Raw genomic sequence first — 20,709 nt, forward strand, 5'->3', positions numbered from 1 at the left:
AACAGTAATTGAGGGAGCTAATTAAGCAGGTTATGTAGAACGGTTGATTCTGCATCTAGTGTTAGGACAGAAATCAGAGGGCAGGGGATGGGCAAGGGTGAAATGGCGAAGAGCAAGGATAAACTGATCCTGTTTCTCACCAACCTCAATGACGTGGGTGACCTATAGTATAAGCTAGCATTCTTCACAGCAGAGCCCACATATCTAAGAATTTAGAAAAGCTGAAGGAGATGATCCAGTAGGAAGTGGAGAGGCTGTAGACCAGAGATGAGGTGTACGAACTGCAACAGTGCCTGACTCCAACACCAATCAGCCCAACAACTGCTTCACTTCTACGTCACAAATGTTGTATCAGTTTCTCTTGTAGCCAGCATAACCTGGAACCATCCTGGAAAGGGAGTTCTAGGAAATGGAGTTCCAGCTCAGTTATGCTGACACAATACAAAGCCACCACAATGTGCATGGGTATCTATTTCCATCTCCTTAATTTTCTTTCTGTAAAATAATGTTTTAAGTATGTCTCTTGAAAATAGCACATTGCTGTACATGTTAAGAAAAAAAAAAAAGAAGATAGCAGGAGGCGAAGAATGAAGGGGGGGAAATCAGAGGGGGAGACGAACCATGAGAGACGATGGAATCTGAAAAACAAACTGAGGGTTCTAGAGGGGAGGAGGGTGGGAGGATGGGCTAGCCTGGTGATGGGTATTAAAGAGGGCATGTTCTGCATGGAGCACTGGGTGTTATGCACAAACAATGAATCATGGAACACTGCATCAAAAACTGATGATGTAATGTATGGTGATTAACATAACAATAAAAATTTTTAAAAAGAAAAGAAAATAGCACATTGCTGGATTTTTCTTTCATCCTATCTAGACTCTATCTTTTAACTATCATGTTTAATCCATTTACATTTATTGGTGTTTATGACTTTCATAACTTAAAAGAACTGTCTTTTAAAAATGAAATAATCATCTGTACCAGAGATACATGCATGATTTGCACTCCTTAAATATTTTATATGCATAACTTGTTACTTACCACTTCTCCAGCAGAGGCAGCCAACATATGCTTCACAGGCATTAAATATGAAGATGAATCAGTGTGCCACAACCATTTCACATATTCATAGGTGATAAAAAAAGCAGCAGCTGAAATTTAAAACAAACCAGTCTTTCACAAAGTTTAAATATATATTCAAACTGTTTAGAAATGTTTCTCAAAAAAAATTACAACTATTAAATTGTGAGGTAAGAGATAGAGAAAATAGTTGAACACATACTCTTCCTCCCTGCCCCACTCTTGTAGAATTTACGGAGTCCATGTTATATGCCCAAACCTGGACTTACAAAAATGCAAAAGACATGATCCCAGCCCTGAGGGAGCCTAACAGCTAACCTAACATTCACCATTTTGTATTAATAAGTCACTTGACATTTTTTAGTAAACATTCTAGAATAAGATACGAATTTCTGTGATCCAAATTATCTTTACATACAATAAAACAATCCACTACACTGATTCATAGACAGGTTAAAACTGAAAAATATGCTTTAAATAAAACATCTATTTGATAATGTTTTATTGCTGTTCACTCAAACTAACTATGGCTACCTTTTACTATATCATGTCACCTTTACATCAAGGAAATAATCAACTGTCTAATTACAACTGGAAATCAAAATCTCAAAAAGCTACCCCTATCACCATGAACTAATCTTAACTGCACAAAAGGGCTTTTAAAACCTGCCATGTACTGTTAATCAAAAGATGTTTATCACTTCCACAAAAAACTAAGGCATGAAAGATAAATGAATGACAAATTCATCTTTTGAAGGACACTTGAACAAAATCACATTAAAGTCTAAAACACTCAGAAAAAGAGCTTCATAGTGAAAATCAGTTTTCAACAGTTAAAGTCAACAAGCTTTTCAACTCTCCTCAGGCTGCTAACAAATATAAACACCGGGCCAAATGAGGACTCTTGTCCCTGAAGGAGTAATGACCAGTACAAACAGTTTTACATAACTTACATAGGTCCCTATTCCCACAGTGGTTCTCAATAAGGCTTTCCCTATTTCAGCACACTCACTAAATGTACAGCTAGAATATCCATAACCAATTTCAGCAGTAAGTTCCACCTGCTACACATTTCACCCTCCCACCCCATCCCCAGGGAAAGGAGAAAGTGCTACAAGTTTCTAGGTTTTCCTGGTTAACCACCTCAACCTGTTCAGACAGTATTGCTACTTTTGTGATAGACAAAATATTTTAGAAATGTAAATCCTAGGGGCACCTGGGTGCATCTGACTCTTGATCTCAGCTCAGGTCTTGATCTCAAAGTCAAAAGTTCAAGCCCCACTTTGTACTCCAACCTGGGTGTGGAGCCCACTTAAAAACAAAAAACAAAAAACAAAATGAAATGTAAATCCCCAAATTCTCCAAGGTGACACCCAAGAAAATGCCACTAATTGGAAATGATGTCACAAGGTTCCAAGTGAGGCTCTGGACAAGTTACAACAAAGAACAGGAATTGGGCTGATACCTACCGTCTCTTCTAGCTCTGTATTATTTTTTTTGTAAAGATTTTATTTATTTATTTGACAGAGAAAGCACAAGCCAGGCGGAGCTGCAGGCAGAGGGAGAGGGAGAAGAAGGCTCCCTGCTGAGCAGAGAGACTGACGCAGGGCTCGATCCCAAGACCCTGGGATCGTGACCCAAGCCAAAGGCAGATGCTTAACAGACTGAGCCACCAGGCGCCCCTCTTCCAGTTCTTTAAAAACAAAAACCTATGCTTTTTCTACATTCCCTTCTAAATAAAGTAAAGATCCTGAATAGGGGTCTGCTGTCTCCTCTTTCAACGCTCAGTCCCCTTCTTCCCCAACTCTTCACCCCCACAGAATACTGCAGTCCGCCCTTATCCACAGGGTATTTGTTCAAGAACCCCAGTGCATGACTGAAATGATGGATAGTACCAGACCCTATATATACAATTTTTTCCTATACATACATATCTGTGCTAAAGTTTAATTTCTCAATTAGGCAAAGTAAGAGATGAACAACAATAAATAAAATAGAACTGTAACAGTACACTGTAATAAAAGTATGTGAATGTGGTCTCTCTCTCTCAAAAATACCTACACTGTGCTCACCCTTTTCCTTGTGATCATGTGAGATGATAAAATGCCTACGTGATGAGATGCAGGAAGATGAATGATGTAGGCATGTGATGTAGCATTAGGCTACTATTGACCTTCTGCTGATGGATTAGAAGGAGCAACATCTGCTTCTGGACCACAGTTCACCATGGGTAACTGAACCACTGCAAGCAAAACCACGGATAAGGGGGGACCACTGTATGTTCTCAGAAAAGTCTACAGCCACTGAATGCTACATTAGTGTACTAGAACTTTAACAAACAGTAAAAGAAAAAAAAGGTGCCACACAGAAAACTTCTATTCACCAAAAATTCACAGAAAAACAAAAAGGCCATTTCTGAACCACAGGCACTTTGACTGACTACCCAGTATCACCCATCCACTGATGTTCTGTGGATAGCGAAAAACAAGAGTAAGTATGGCAAGAAAAACATTTTCTCACACATGCAGAAGTTCAAAACCCACATGTACGTAAAGTCCTGCTGGCAAGAATCTAAAATAGTCCTGAGTGAGCCTAAACGCACCATGTTCTCCATAGACTATTGCTAATACTACCGTCTACCAACACTGATTCCTCTGTGCAATTTGTAAGAGAAAAAGAACTTTTAGAACAATGAAAGACATACCATAAGAGATTTTTTTTTTTTAAACTCCAATGCCCAGGCCACACCTCAGACCAATGAAATCACATCTTTGAAAGTGGGACATACGCATCGGTACTTTTTTAACCTCGTCAAGTGATTGCACTGTGGTCAAGTTTAGGAATGGCTGCATCTCTCCCACATAGAGAACTACACCTGACAGGGAGTGGGGGCTCAATAATAACTTGTTACAATCAATTACTAAAAGTATTAGGACAAATGAAAATTGAAGGATAGCCTCAAAGACAGTTTGCCGTTCTAAGGGCTGCTGGGGGAGGGAGAAGAAGAAAGAGAGAACCAAAGGACCAAAACACTCTTTTCTCTCTGCACTACCAATCTTTATGTGAATACTATGCTCCGGATGAACACAGATGAACATGAAAGAACTTCTCATGAATTATCCTGAGAAAAAACTCCAGAGTTTAAGAATCTCCTAGAGCAGAGGTTCTAAAATTGCGTGTGTGTGTGTGTATGTGTGTGTATGTGGTGGTGGTAGTTTTGTTCGCTTGGTTTGCTACTGAGTGCCACTGAAAGCATCAGGAAACAAAATGAGGTAAGTATCTGAAAAAAAGCACACCGAAAAGTGGATTAAATAAAAAGATTATACTGATTACAAAATAAGAGGACCATAAAGCACATAATGCGACTCCAAACCTACAACAAAAGCAAGACACTCGAAGGAGAGCATACAGGAGGAGGTTAGTGGGAGTTGGATGCATCATCTAAGAGCAATTTAGTTAAGACAGAAAAGGTTCAAGGCCTCTCAGGTTCACGTGCTCCAAAAAAATCTCCAAGGCGGCAGTTATTAAACTCGGCCTCACGCTGGAATCACCTAGGAAGCGACTAAACCCCCCGATACCCCGGCAAAGCCAGACCGATTAAACTTATGGAGGCGACACAGTATCAGTATTTTTTAAAGCTTCCCAAGAGATTCCAATGTGTGGGCAAAGGTGAGAACCACTGCTCTGAGGTATAACAACCAGTATTAGAGTAACATTTTCCAGATTCTAACTGGGAATTTTAACAAGAAAAACCATTTAGAAAGACTGCTCATATTCTATTACAAATATAGTGGAATGGGATCTCTAGCACTAGCGGATTCAAAAGCAGCAGGTTAATGAGTAGAAAACAAATTCAAGAGATAAGCTACAACACATGAGCAATTCTACACGGGGTAACACCATATACCATCCTGAAAATAAATCTCATGATTTTGGTTTTCTAGCGGTGAGAATATCAATATAATTTTTACCATTAGGAAAGGATCCAATAGCAGCAGAAGGAACGCCAGCATAGATTCCACGAAAACCACCAGCCTTATTAAATCCTTGTGGACTCTGAAGCCTGGTTTTAATGGTATCCAGAGGAAATAGTATCAAGTCAACAGCAACACCTGCTACCCCACCAGCCTTTAAAAAGAAAAGGAAAGAAGGTTACAATCAAATAAGCTCTCTGCCATTTGGGGGTAGGGATAAGAAAAAGGTAATCTTTAAAGCATATTTCTCATACCTATCAGTCCACAGCTTATCCGGCATAGTCAAAGGACCTTCTATCTAAATTTATAGATTTTCCTGGAGAAATAACCATTGTTGTGCTATATTCTAAAATTGTAATTTTTTAAATAAATTTTTATTTTAAAAATGAATTTTAAATTCATTTTTAATACTTCCACATGGCTTAAAAGTCAACAAGCAATCTCAGAAAGGTTAAGAGTTCAAAGTCTCTTTCCCTGGTCTAATAACTCAGGTAACCACTTCTGGTTGCTTACTGTATCCTTCTGAAGTTACTCTGGGCATATATAAGCAAATATGAATACGTACTTTATTTTCCTTTAAAAAAAAAAAGGTATATACAATATGCACTGTGCTGCACCTTGCTTTTATCACTTAATTTATCTTGCTGATCTTTCCATATCAGACCAAATGTTATATTTTTATCTTTTCAACAAATGAGTAGTAAAACACTTGAAGTAAGACCGTTTGGGGGGGAGACTTCTATTTTGAAATAGGTAATGGTCCTTGGGAATCCAGATCTGTATTTTAAGATTCATACATCTAAGGATTCCTGTAGTATTCGCTCTCCATTGTGTTTATTTTAAAATTCCTTGATAATTTTTAAATTAAGTAAAAAAAAAATGGGGGGGGGGGGGAGAAAAGCTAAGTTCCCAGAGCATATTAAAACCTGGCCCCAGCTAGTCTTCTCCCAAAAGACATCACGTTGCTTTGGAGAAGCTGCATTCTAAAAACTACAGTAGAGCCTATGTAGAATATTTTTAAACTGGTTACAACTTAGGCAAAGCAAAAAAATTCAGGAAAAATTTTCAGAAAAATATGAACTCAAGAACAGTGTCAAAGAAAGCTCAATACACAAAGTCTAAAAGGCACCATTTAAAAATGTGAATCAAAACCAGTTGGCCATGAGCAGACAGAAGAATTACAAAGACTCTCGATATGCTTGCTACATAGTAATTTTTAAAAATGAATCATTAACTTTTCTCATCTTTTGGATTTTGAACATGAATATATTACCTATTCAAAAGGTAGAAATATATATATTAAAACTATATATTAAAAACTAAGATATAGAAAAAGAAAAATCAGCATTATTCAAACATACAGGCAAAGTTCAAAATGATGAGTTGTTTCCATCCTTTGGGGACACAAAATGCTCAGGTGGTACAAAGCTTAGTACATAGCAAACACACTGCTCTACTTACCACTCACCATAAAACCATTTTAAGAGTTCATGGCAAAAATGAAATTACTCTGATGAGAAATCCAGTAATGAACTAGGAGAGGTAAATTATTAAAAATTCTTTTAATAGAAACAGGAAAGTACATTACCATAAATATTAATACCGTACTATATGATCAGCCTGAGAGACATGACAGAACCTCAAAGACCACGAAGTTCTACTCTGCAAATGATCTAAAGAGATGTCACCAAAACAACCTAGAGATGTGCCAGAATTAAACCACAAGAGGCAGTAAAAGACTGACAAGTAACTGGGATTTCTTTCTGGAAATAAAGGCGGCCTTTTCTAAGTCACAAGAATATGTTCCTAAGTAATGTACGAAAGTAAAAAAAGAGCCAACTTTTTCCAACATTCTTCTCAATTATTTTTAAAGGATTTTGTAAAATTCAGTACATAAATAAAATATTACACCTGCCTCATCATTTTCTCAAAACACAAGGAAAACAAAAATACCACTGGGAATGTCTAATAGAACTAGATTCTTTACAAACATGCTGCATTTCACTGTAATTTTCTCTTTAATCTTAGGAGAGAACTCAGAGAGATGCTTGCTATCTACTGCTAAATTTTAATCAATAAGTTAATTAGTCTTTTAATCTATTTGGCTACTTTGCATGCATTGATTCTCTAACCCTTCTTTCATCAGAATTCTTACCTTCAGAGAATAAAATAACCAGATTCAATCTGTTTATCTAGTAAAACACAAATCAGAAGTTACTAATTGCTTTTGCAGATCTCAAACTTCTGTAACTCAAATGTCATTTAAATTCATGAGACTGAAAAAAAAAAAAAACAGCTAACAGAGAATAGGAAAAAGAAAAAAATACCGATATATTTAGCCACACAGCAACATATTTAAGATTTAAACAGAAACTCCTGGGAGTGCTTATAATTTTACATTAATACTGTTTTGCACATAATTATGTTCAAAATGCCCAAGCCAACATTAGTTGAATATAAGGAACTCCATCAAATTCCTTTATTCTTTAGTCTGAGAAATTTGTTTTATTTATGATCATTTATCAATAAGGTTATCAGACAGGGGCGCCTGAGTGGCTCAGTCAGTTAAGCATCTGGCTCTTGGTTTTGGCTCAGGTCATGATCTCATGGGTCATGGGATCAAGCCACATGTCAGGCTCTGGGCTGAACTTGGAGTCTGCTTCAGATTCTTTCTCCCTCTCCTTCCCCCTCTGTTCCTCCCTGATTGCATGCGTGCGCACACACTTTATCTCTGTCTCTCTCTCATCAGGCAAGATAAGTTTCAAGATTTGTGATCACTTACACTGAAAATGGTAGTTAAGAACTAGACAAAAATCCAAATATACAAAACATAACCCTGATAACCAGCAAGCCTTACTACAGAATAACAATTTATTGAGACCTTGATGTAAAATATGCCTCTAACTTAATAAATGTAAAGTGCTGGCAGGCTGTAGAGAGGAAGTAACAATGAGTGCTTTGAAATGACCCTGGGAGTTCAAATTCAAGACTGCATGCTATAAGACCTTTATTTTTCAAAAGGACGCTGGCACCAAAAAAAATAATCACTGCTGCTCCACTACAGAACAAAATCAAAGCTCCTGTTTAATTTAACTAAGCAAAATCATCACAGGCCACTGGCCTGAACGACAGCTAAGAACCAGTCAAACCCTTGACATGGCTTCCCTGAGGAACATCCCTCCTTGGTCTTCTCCACAACAAGGCAGCCACCGGTGACTGCCTCACAGACAAAGCCCGCCTCTGCTTACCTGCATACTTGTCTTCTTCCCCACCAAGATTCCCTCTCCTTCCAGTGCTCCTGACCCCTCCACACTAATGGCAGCATCAGCTTCAAGAAATGCCAATGTCAATTTCACCTTGCCACTCTCCAACCTGTAAATCTCCCAAACTTTCCAAAAGCCCTTAGGATAAAGAACAAAATCATAGTACAGCCTACAAGGCTCTGCAGTGCAGGACCCCATCTACCGCTCACCTCCACCGCCACTGCCCTCTTGCCACCTTGCTCTCTCTTCCTCCAAGTCACCTGACCTTCCTCATTTCTAGGACTGTGTACAGATGCTCCCTAATCTCCCAGTCTAGGTTTAAACCCTCTTGCTTGCACATGCTGATCACAATTTTAATTCTATAGTTGAGCATCTGACCATTTCTTCAACGTCTGTGCATCCCACCAAACTGTAAGATCCATACCTGTTTTGTTAACCAGCATGTTCCCAGCACCAGTACATAGGAGGCACTCAATAACTACTTAAAGAATGAATGAATCAATGACCCTAATAAAAAGTTACTACCTCTATGTTAGAAGTTACTACAAATCGGGCACCTGGGTGGCTCAGTCGGTTAAGCGACTGCCTTCGGCTCAGGTCATGATCCCAGGGTCCTGGGATCAAGTCCCACATCGGGCTCCCTGCTCTGAGGGGAGCCTGCTTCTCCCTCTCCCTCTCCCCCTCCCCCTGCTTGTGTTCCCTCTCTCGCTGTGTCTCTCTCTGTCAAATAAATAAATAAAATCTTAAAAAAGAAAAAAAGTTACTACAAATCAACCTTTAACAGGTACATCGAATTAAAAACAAATTGCAAAAACAGGACCATGCAATTCACAAAAAATATAAACAGCCAACAAAATTATGAATATATTGCTTCCCCATCATTAATGATCAAATAAAAACAAAATTTTTTCCCCATAAACCAGAAAAGGTTAAAAATAGTAAGAATAGTTATAGGCACTATTAAGGGAAACAAATTATTACACGCTCCTGAAGGACAATTAGGCAAAATGAAAATTTTAAATTATAAGGCCTTGATCCTGTGATTTTACTTCTAAACATTTCTTCCACAGAAGTAGTGCATAAATATACAAGATGGTTTACTGCAGCATTATTTGTAACAGTAAAAAACTGGAAATAAGAACGTCTGGGTGGCTCAGTCGGTTAAGAATCTGCCTTCGGCTCATGTCATGATCTCAGGGTCCTGGGATTGAGTCCCACATCCGGCTCCTTGCTCAGTGGGGAGCCTGCTCCTCCCTCTACCTGCCTCTCCCCCTGCTTGTGCGTGCTCTCTCTCTCTGACAAATAAATAAATAAAATCTTAAAAAAAAACAAACTGGAAATAACCTAATGGTCCATCCTTGGGGACTTGTTAGATAAATTATGTTATCTCTGAGTAATGGATTGCTACACAGCCTTTAAAAGAATGAGGTCAATCTGAACACACTGGCACAGAAATATGTTATCTTTTTAAATTAATCAAAAAGCTATAGAATATATGCTGTATCATCTCACCTTTCAAAGAAATGTGTATTGATTTGTATATATGCATAACTAGAAGTCTGGAAGCATACACACTGAATTGCTATAAGTTATTGCCTCTATGGAAAGAAATTCAGGACGAGTAGCATTTTTACTATCTTACTAATTTTTGTACTGTTCCAGTTTTGTAGTGAGTAGTATAAACATAAAAAAGTAAAGCTTTTCAAAATGAATACCGCTCCACCAAAAAAAAAAAAAAAAAAAAATCCTAATTCACTGGTTGCATGTGGTATATAGTAGGCACTTAATAAAAGGTAACTAAGAACCTCAACCCATGGACCCTAAACCACCTATCCAGCTTCATTTTGTATCCTCTTACAGACCATGAGCCTCACCCAATCTCACTGTTTCCTGAACATGTCCTAAAACTTCTCATTTCTGCCCTCTTGCTTAGGCTTTTCTTTCAGTGTGGAATGTCCTTCCCATGCCCTTTGTCTCCTATTGACAGCAGACCACCTAACTCCCCTGCCACCGTACCTACATACATATATATATATACACATACACACCTGCCAAAATCCTGTCCACTGTTAAGGCTGTGACCAAAGGCCACATCCCCTCTCAAGTCCTTCCCAAGCTCCCAGTCAGAATTCAATGTTACTTCCTTGACTCCCCCATATAACTCCATTTATATTTCACTTTGGTACTAACTAACCATTATATCTGACCTGACATTAAGATCCTTCGGAATAGAAGCCACGTCTGTCACCTTTGTTCTAAATATCTAACCTGGAACCTCCTAAGTAGCAGGGCTTCTGCACCTGTTTGCTGGTTTGAATCAAATGGAAATGTGAGATGATGAGAAAACACTTTATAAAAAGATTAAATGTTCAGAAGACACACAGTCCATCACTCTTTAATTGCCCCTGTTGTGGTTTGCCAGAGCACTTGTGACCACGGAAAGCCAGTGCTACCTGTCTGCTACTTAGCATTCCACGTTTACACTGACAGATTTGTGGTCTACTTAGGATGACTTCTCCAGAAATTCTGTTTACCCTCTCCTCCTGATGGAAAAGGCTGTGTCGGCTCACTTTTGTTTAGTGAGGCTATTCTCAAGAACACAATAATGGTTCTAGAATTTGACTTGAGTATCCTTCCATTTCTCCAGAAATTCTTTCAGATTGATTGTCTAGATTTATTGTCTAAGAACATAGCTTTGACATCAGACAGACAGACCAGGCTTCAATCTCAACTGAGTCTCCTTAAGAAAGCTATTTCACCCTCTCTAGGCCTACACTTCTTCGTGGGGAAATAATAATACCTATACTTCATAGAGTTTTTCACAACGGAGGTTATATGAGAATTAAATACAATTAGTGAGCCCTTGTCTCCTTTCTACAGCAGACCACCTACTCCCCTGAAGTGCCAGTAAAAACTGCAAAATGCCAGCCTTAATCACTTATCAATAAACATGAATTATTTTTAGTATGTTACTATAAATATCCTTCAAAGTTTCCTGATGCAGTATTTCTGACATGACAATATTAAAGGCATGAAAAAGGCTTAATAGAGACTGAAGACTATGTTCATATATTAAATCTCATATGTTCGTATACAGAATACACAAATTCAAGTCTTTCATTAGTAATAATGAATTGCAATGTCTCCTCCAACTCTGCTCCCTGGACAAGAATCACCCACGGACACACTCCACATAAAGCCAAATCATGCAATGCATAGCAGGAACAATTCAGCACCAACTTAAACTTGAGGAATATTTATGTTCAAATTTCTTTGTGACCATTAGATTTGCACGTATGGGTTAATTTTTTAGAAGCAATGCAAAATTGTAACCACATGACTTGGGCTATGAAAAAACTGCAGAGGCACAGGTTAAAGTGCTCAGGAAATGGTTACTTTTTAATCACTCCTTGCTACTGCATAGCTAATTTTTGTTGCATTTTCTTTTTAATGTCTGCCTCCTATTTGACTGTAAACCCTGAGGGCCGGGACCGTATCTTCAAGGCACTCTTCCCAAGTACCACAGCAAAGGCTGACAAACATGTCTCGCTGAACAGACAAGGATACCTAATTTGTGGAGGTCGGAAAACTACGGGTGTTATTTTTATCTTTCCTCTATTTGACATTTCATTAATGCTATTCAAATATCATATATGTTTTCAATATTAAATGTTTATTTCAACATGTAGCATTTGTTTGGGAAGTGGTAACAAAAGCACATTAACAAGTCTTTTACAATTATCAAATACTAAAACTTTCCCAGCAGCCCCTCTTATGGTGAAAGAGAAATGAGAAAGGAAAAGTGGCCCTATCTTCTAGTACTTGAGACACAGAAAAAAGGCCTCCATCACAGCACTGGTTCTCAACAGTGTTCCTAGATGACTGGCGGTCTCCGAGGGTGCCTTGATGTTCCACTGACTGATCAAAAGTCAGAACACACTTGTGTCTAGGTGACCTGTCTACTCAAGACAAAAACAAGCAAAAAAAGACCTGCTCCCTGACTTAAATGCCATAAAGAAAAAAGTCACACAGAGCAACCTAGCAAATGTGGAAGCATAACTCCCAATTCCTTACAGATCTGGAGATAAGCCTTCATCATCGGATACTAACTTCCCTTTACACCAGATTGAAGACTAGGAGGCAACCTTCCAGAAAAGAAAGATATGTGGCAAAGAATGTCGAGAACTTCCCTCAAAGTATGTCCAATACTTGATTCTTCTCTTTTCTTCTGTTTTTTCACCCCACCTAAGAAGCCCTGGCAACATTATCCCCACCATTCCCCTCAAGTCACATTCGGCCAGGGGTTCTCAGCAGAAGGTCAGGCCCAGTGAGAAGACACTAGTACATGAAGAGGATGAAAAAGCTTTTCCAGAACCACCTCACTAAGAAAACAACTTAAAAAGAACAGTCAAGCAGACAGTCCTTGCTTTACACAGTAACAACATGCATGAACTTCAATTCCCACAAGTAACACAAGTCATCCAACACCATGGTTCAAATTACAGTTAACACAGCAACATTTTCCAAAAACAGATAATCAAAAGAGGGAACTAGCCAACAAAGATTAAAGTGCAGCAAATAAATGAAAAGTGCTAACACTGAAAGTGAAAGTCAAATCCAATGTAAAGTTACAAAAGACATAGCCAGCCGTGGGAATAGGGACACTGCCGTCCAAGAGAGATTCTAGGTATGCGTTAGAGGAAATTTGTGAAGGCCAACTTACCAACATTAGTGAGGCAAGTGGCTATGACCAAAAGGATGAAGATGTCCCAGAGGAAGGGACGCCAGCAAAAAGTCTTCCCATTAAAGGAACTCTTGGAGATACTGCATAAGGTTGAAAGCACACAGGATAAAATGCTGGAAGTTGATCCAACCTTAGAAAGCAGTATGACACTTTGCCAAGGCATAAAAAAGATGTTTGTTCTGTATTGTAAGTTATCTGACTAGAGGACCAGCACTGGTCAAATTACTTTTGACACGTTTTCTCACAAAGAAATAAATTCTTAGTTTCTAATGTTTTAAATTACAACGTTCTCAATATTAGCTTTACTATTTTTTTCACTTCCCTATACATTTTCAATCAACAGTAAGAGTCTGTCATTTAATGCTGACAAGAATTTTTAGGTCATTGAAGAATCGTACGCTTCCTCATCAGTTATTCTGACCATTCTGCATGGTTTCCGCTTGCACGTTTTGACAACCCAGGCTACCACGCAAAGGACCGTCTGTACTCTACACACTTGCCAAGGTTTTCCCTGTAACCTAGGACTGGTTAAAAGTAACTACAGCAGGATGTTTTGGGTTTCATCCAAGTAACAAGCCAGATAAATTCATGAACTACCAGGACAATGAAATAGTTAAGTACTGAAGGGGAGAGAAGAGTCAGGCAGGAAGGGAGAGAGATATAATACAAGGTGTGGTATTTTTAAAAATATAAAGTACTTTATATTAAAAAAACTAGAAGACAAAAAGTAATGCTACTATCAAAATTATTTTGTGTTATCTTGGGGAATTGCAATAGTTCTTTTTTAATGAACGGAATAGTATTTTTATAGTTTTAATTACACATGAACAGATGTACCAATGTGCGGTGTTATATTTTTTTTCTCTTTTATAAGTATTTTCCATGTTCTAGCACATACTCCCCACAAGCACTGTTGTTAATGGCCCCTAAACAGTTGATGAAATGCATCTTTTAACGTTCAACCTAACCATTCCCGTGTTTCATGTTTAAGTGGCTTTCCATTATCTTCACTGAGTTAAATGTTATGAACAACTTTAAGTTACTAATACTTAGTTCCAAACTGCTTTCCTAAAAGTATGCACCAGTCACTATACTCTGAGGTTTTCTCTTCTGAAAAGCCTACTCACTCCAAATGAACACTAACATCCCAGAGGCTCTCCCGGTATTCAACTCTACAACCCTCCCATCCTCCTCCTGAAGCTTTAGGAAGTATTTAAATGTCTGCTACATGCCAGGCTCTGGACTGCATATCTGACATTACCTCATTTAATACTCAGAATGTGAATTTCAAGGCCAGCAATCATTAAGACCTACCTTTCATTCATTCATTCATTCATTCACTCAATAAGTAAAGCCGAGTACATATAAAATGCCAGGCACTGGTAAAACAGTAGTAAACAAAACAAAACTCCCCCAGGAGCGCTCAGCCTCCCTCAAAGACGTTCCAAAGCTGGAAAAAAAAAAAAAAAAAAACCGCCACTACATTGCTGAACTACTTTGATAATAAAACTTTCTAATGGCTTCCCTTATGCTTCAAATAAAATCCAAATCCTTTCCATGGCCCACAAAGACTCACTTCAGCTGACTTTCTCTACCTCTCTAATATACCCCCGCCAACACTACCCTTACCCACTAGGCCCCAGCCACCACTTTAACATCCTCAATTCTTTCCACCTGAGGGTTTTCCTTCATGCTGCTCTACAAAATGTCTTGCGCTTTCTTATCTTTTATGTCTTAGTTTAATGTCACCTCCTCAGGGGCTTTCTTGGCTACTCCATCTCAGGGAGGTTCTCTAATATTATTCTATCTCTATCCCACTGCAGTTCATTTCTTTTTTTTAATAATATTTTTAAAGATTTATTTATTTGAGAGAGAGAGAACACAAGTGGGGGGAGTGGGAGAAAGAGAGGAACAGACAGGGCGCCCATCCCAGGACTCCGAGATCATGACATGAGCCGAACTCAGATGCTTAACCAACTGAGCCACCCAAGCGCCCCTCAGTTCATTTCTTAAATAGTACTTACGAGTTTGGTTTGTTCACCACCATACCTCCAAGGGCTATCGGAGTGCTCAGTGGACAAAATACATGGCAGATAAACTGTGTGCTTAATAAATGAAATCATTCTTCTTTAGCTTGAATGAAATCTAACTTCCTCAAAACTTCTACTTATTGATCCTAATTTTATCTTGTGTAACTATAATGAAAAAAAGTATATTTTTCGGTATTTCTATCATACTTTAATAAATTTTAAAACTACTGTTCATTTGTTAACTCTGGCACTGACCTGTAGCAACAGCTATGGCTGCTGACTTCAGAAACAGTATCAAGGACTGTTTATGGGAATGGAATCCCACAGTACACCAACTGGATTGGAATCTGAGCTCCAACACCTACACACATGAAATAGATCTCACCTGTGTGACTTTGGAGACGTTACCTAATCTCTCTGTACCTAATTTCCTCATTTGGAAAACCAGGATGGGACTTAGTTGTCAGAATTGATGTACATGAAGAGCTTATCCCAGTTCCTGGCAGGGTAATGTTAATTGTCAAAACTACCACTGTCACACTAGCCACAGAGGAAAACTTCAAAATGGTAACGTATTTCTTTGGATCTTTAAAACCCAGTTTACACAAGTGTCAGCAAACCTAAATTTAAAACCATCATCCACAAGTGTGGCTAAGGCACCCCCCTGCACATCTTTCTGTAACACCCTGAAACTAGCCCTCATGCCATTTAGCCTAACAGTCATTTTACTATTCTATCTCCACCACCTGACCCATGTGAGCAGGTCTAGCTTGTTCACCATATTATCTCCAACACCTGCAACAACAAACCTTTGATAATTAAATGAAGAAATTCCACCAAGCCTCCATTACTTCAGTGGGAGCCTTTTTTTTTAAGGCTGCCTTTTTTTTTTTTTTTTAATACTGTTTCTGCCTACTCTTCCACAATGACCAATCTGTATTCACTGCTGGACCTGCCATAAAAGGCTTCAAAATATTACAGAAATTTTTGTTCTTAGGTTTTGTTTTTGATGTGAAAACATGTTGATTCTTGTAGTTTTCTAAGAAATTAAACACTACCATCTTACTGGCTCCATAACTACTTTTCTTATCACTATACCCACAGCCTACAAGAACGCTTGAAATAAGTAGATTTATTATATATTGAATGAAAGATAGGTCATTTTCCGAGAGTGAAAAAAGATAAAGCTAAATGAAAACCACAGTCCTGGACAGAGAGGAGTCTGTGCGATGTAAACGTTTTTTGTTTTGTTACATCGATTTAATTTCCCAGTTCTCCAGAGTGTGGTTACAGGATATAATTGAAGCTCTTCTTTTTTTTCCTTTAGGTAAACCATCCGGCGGAAGACTGTCGAGCACCCACCCACACCCCCGTCTCCTTCTGTTTTCCGGGCAGCAATGACACAACCTTGACCCAGAAACCCCGCGCTCCCTCCCAGACCTGCCTGGTGACCAGTGACCCCAGGACGGTTCAAGGCGCAAAACCGGAAGAACGTGCTAGGGCACAGAAGCCACTATGGGCTCCAGTGCGAGACTCCAGCGCCCCGAGCGCCCACCCTACCGCCCAGCACTCACCACGAGCGAAGCCGTGAACCCAGGCCGGTCCATGGCCCCGCAGACACCTCCCAGGCTATCAGACGAGGCTCTCACTCACTAGGCGCCGCCATCTTGGAGGCGGACCAGTAGTGCGGCACTTCCGCGGCCACGTGAGATCGAACCACAACAACTACACGTGCAACCCCGGAAGCCTTGCCGAAGGAGCGCGGGGAAGGAGGCGAGGAGGAGTCTGGGGAGGGATGTGGTCGAGCCAAATCTCGCGACTCTTCTCTGTCTCTCCTGTCGCCCCCTTGTGATTCGCCTAGACGAAAGAACTCTCGCGAGTAAATGAGCCTTGGCGGGATCCTGGAAGAGAGCCCCTAGCGGAAGGCTGGCTGAAGCTAAAGCGTAGATCCCAAAGAGGCGTGGCTTAGTGGAGGGCGGGCCCTGGGGGGGCAGGACGGATTTCGGGGGGAGGCTTGTGGTTTCCCGTTACTTCTTTTTGGTTTCCCTCTTGGTTTTAGGTGTACAAACTTTGTCTGAATCTCTGTAGAACAGACTCAACATCAGAAGATTATTAAATAGGGGCGCCTGGGTGGATTAGTCGGTTAAGCATCTACCTTCGGCTCAGGTCAGGATCCCTGGGTCCTGGGATTGAGCCCCGCCTTCGTCTCCCTGCCCAGCGGAAAGCCTGCTTCTCCGTCTCCCTCTGCAGCTCCCCCTGCTTGTGCTTTCTCTGTGAAATACATAAAATCTTAAAAAAAAAAAAAAAATATTAAATAACGATATAGTAAAAGACTTTAAAAGTTTCCTCACTCCAGCTAAAAATTAGCATCCTCTATTTCTTACTAGCAGTTATTGCACTTAATATTATTTACTTTTTAAATTATTTATTTGCTTATCTTGTTCGCTGCGGTACCAGTGCGCATATCTGGAAGACCAATTTATTAAGTACTTAGTAAAAGTTTCTTGGAGTGGACCTGCCTTTACATTTATTAAATAAAGTTCTGTGTTTTCTTTATTCTCATCTAGATGTGTCATCTAGAAATGATTAACAAGCATACCTTTAAGCGTTTCAGATTCTGAGCTTCACTAGGTGAAGTTTGGGTACTACTTTGGGCATAACTTCTCCAAGATTGAGTTTCCTCCCTGAAGTGGGGATAATGATAGTAACTTCTTCATTTGGTACTATTACAGATTCCATGAGGTAATGCATACACATTCTCAACTTAGTTCCTGGTTCATAGGAAGTGCTCTCTAAAGATAATGGTAATGTCACCTTCCTGCTTTAAATTACTCCCTTTTGCTGCACACATGATTTGACAGAGAGAGAGACAGCGAGAGAGGGAACACAAGCAGGGGGAGTGAGAGAGGGAGAAGCAGGCTTCCCACGGAGCAGGGAGCCTGATGTAGGGCTCAATCCCAGGACTCTGGGGTCATGACCTGAGCTGAAGGCAGATGCTTAACGACTGAGCCACCCAGGTGCCCTGATAGTCCAGGTCCTTACACACTTCCCACATGGTGTCTTCTGTCACACTTCCCACTGGCTAGGCTACTCAAAGACAGACTATACACTTTCAAGCCTCCACATTTTACCCATGTTGTTCCCTCTACCAACAACACCTTTCCCTACGCTGCCTGCAGAACATTGGTACTCTCCTGTTTGCTACATGTCACGATCCATAGGCCATCTCAAAATATGCTGGTTCACGTCCCCCAGGCCAGCAGGAGAACCTCTTACACTGTTGTTTGTCTCTTTCAAGGGCTTATATGACTAAGTCAGGCCCCCCAGGATAATCTCCCTTTTGATTAACTCAATGGTTAGGGACCTTAATTACATCTGCAAAATCTTTGCTGTATAATGCAACATAATCATGGAAGTTATATTTCATCATGCTAACAGGTTCTACTCACACTCAAGGGAAGTAATTGTACAAAACATATGAATTACAGGGCAGGAATCTTGAGAGCCATCTTAGAATTATGCCAACCATATTTACCCATAAGCCCTTGCCAGCAGGTTCCTCAAAGTCCATCAAGGTTCTAGCAGTAGGCTTGCACTAATGTTTTCTTCAAAGCCCTTCCCTTTATCTACCGCCTGGTGACAAAGCCACTCCTATGGCTTAAATGTTTGTTACAGTAGCACCTCATTTTCAAGTCTCAAAATCTGTACTGGTTACCTATTGCTGGGTAATAAACTTAGAACAACAATCAACTTTTATTACCTCACACAGTTTCTGTAGGACAGGAATCCAGGAATGGCTCAGCGGAGTGGTTCAGTCTCAGAGTGTCTCTCATGAGTGTGCCGTCAGGTTATCAGCAAGAAGACTTGACTGGGACTGGAGGATCCACTTACAAAATGGCTCACTCCATGACTCGCAAATTAGCACTATTGGCACATGGCCTCAGCTCCTCGTCACACAGACTTCTCCATAGGGTTGCTTGAGTGTCCTCATGATATGACAGCTGGTTTTCCCCAGAGTGGGTGGTCTCAGAGAGAACACAGAAACTATAATGTTTTCTATGACCAAGGCTCAGAAGTCACTCAGTTGTTATTCCTGCAATAGGCCATTTGTTATACAGGTCATCCCTACTTTTTATGGGATTGGACGAAACAATGGCATGAATACCAGGAGGTCAGAATCACTGGGTGTCACCATGGAGACTGGATATGCATCAGAGATATGCAAGTGAAAACTGTGATAAGATACGACATACCCCCTAGAGCAGCAACGATAAAAAAGACCCAAAAGGCCAAGTGTTGTTGGCAAGGATGAAGAGCACCTGGAACTGGTACAACCACTACAGAAACCAGTGCCCCTCTTAATTTATATATATATGTTTTTAATCAGGCTTTAATTCACTTTATTTTTCTTGTGTAAAACTATGTGGTGGCCCTAGTGGGAGCCAGGGTCCGCTGCACAGAGACTCTGGCAGGGGTCTTTACAAGATGGTCAGTGAATTCCTGATAGGGAGACTTGGTGAACACAGTCTCTTTCCAGAGGTCAGGGGTGAGACATTTATAGGTCTTGGAAAATGCATCAAAAGTGGCCTTGGCAAAGTTGCCCAGAGTGGCAGTGGAGGCCCTGGCCGAGGTGTAGAGTTGTCAACCCCGGCCATCGTCAGTAGCTTCTTGAGACAATGTCAGTGCCTCTGGGTGGCAGGGATGAACCACAGCAGCCAGCCACTTCACATGGAACAGCGTGGGCATACCGATCTTGTTCCCAAAGGAGCCTCTCCACACGAGGACAATGGAAGAGTTGGCCAGAATGATGGCCCCACGGATGGCAGGGGCTACCTCCTTTGAGCACGGAACACCCAGACCGATGTGTCCACTGTAGTCTCTGATGGCAAGAAATGCCTGTGAAGAGCCTGAGATGGTTGGGGGCCCACTGGCTTGCAAAGCCTCAGCAACCACAACCCAGGGCCTGGTGCACCTCTCAAGGAAAGAGTGGCCACTGTAAGGCCAATCTGAAGTCCTCTGGAGCACATTTCTCTCTATTCCCATTTTTTAATTGCTTTCTTAAAATGTTTCTGCCTATAATTGAATCCTCCCTAAATTCTCCCTGTCCCCTACCCCCAAGTTTTCCAATACACCTCTTAGGTATTTACCCAAGAGAAATGAAAACATGTGTCCATTATTGTTCACAGCAGTTTTATCCATAAGAGGCAGAAACTGGAAACAACCCAAATGTCCATCAACTAGTGAGTGGATAAACATATTGGGGTACATCCATACAATGGAATATTACTCATCAATAAAAAGAAATGAATTACTGACACATGCAAAAATGTGGATTAATCTCAAAGTTATGCTTTTTAAAAAGTCAGATAAAAACAAGTTCATACTTTGTAATTCCACTTATATGAAATTCTAGTAAAGACAAAATTGTAGTGACAAAACAGACCAGTGGTTTCCAGGCACTGGGGTGAAGGCAAGGGACTGATTAAAAAGGGGGCACAAAACAACACTTTGCGGGGATAGAGATGTTCTGTATCATTATTGTGGTGGCCACTGGTTAGGTCTATACATTTACAAAAATGCATCGAATTGTACACTTTAAATGGATGCACTTTACTGTA

General features: G+C 40.1%; 1 protein-coding gene and 1 non-coding gene across 5 annotated transcripts in view; both read right to left on the reverse strand.

Annotated features, from left to right (window-relative positions):
- Positions 1 to 17,251, reverse strand: part of SLC25A26 (solute carrier family 25 member 26) — a 126,999-nt gene extending 109,748 nt beyond the window's left edge. For 2 of the 4 annotated variants that reach the window (XM_034997965.1, XM_034997962.1), the window contains exons 1-3: positions 16,666 to 17,245; positions 5,052 to 5,208; positions 1,042 to 1,151 (exon numbers count right to left, since the gene is read on the reverse strand). In XM_034997965.1, the coding sequence (XP_034853856.1) occupies positions 1,042 to 1,151; positions 5,052 to 5,208; positions 16,666 to 16,698 (300 nt within the window). In that variant the 5' untranslated portion in view covers positions 16,699 to 17,245. Of the gene's footprint in view, positions 1 to 1,041; positions 1,152 to 5,051; positions 5,209 to 16,665 lie in introns of all 4 variants that reach the window. The other 2 variants (XM_034997963.1, XM_034997966.1) reach the window with 2 other exon arrangements.
- A 2,801-nt stretch (positions 17,252 to 20,052) lies between these two features.
- Positions 20,053 to 20,158, reverse strand: LOC118006135. Its single transcript, XR_004677965.1, has one exon. It is a non-coding gene; the product is annotated as a small nucleolar RNA SNORA64/SNORA10 family (small nucleolar RNA).
- Between the last annotated feature and the right edge of the window lie 551 nt (positions 20,159 to 20,709).

Source organism: Mirounga leonina, unplaced genomic scaffold, assembly GCF_011800145.1.
Source record: "Mirounga leonina isolate KUSES-001 unplaced genomic scaffold, KU_Mleo_1.0 Mir_94, whole genome shotgun sequence".
Taxonomy (NCBI): domain Eukaryota; kingdom Metazoa; phylum Chordata; class Mammalia; order Carnivora; family Phocidae; genus Mirounga; species Mirounga leonina.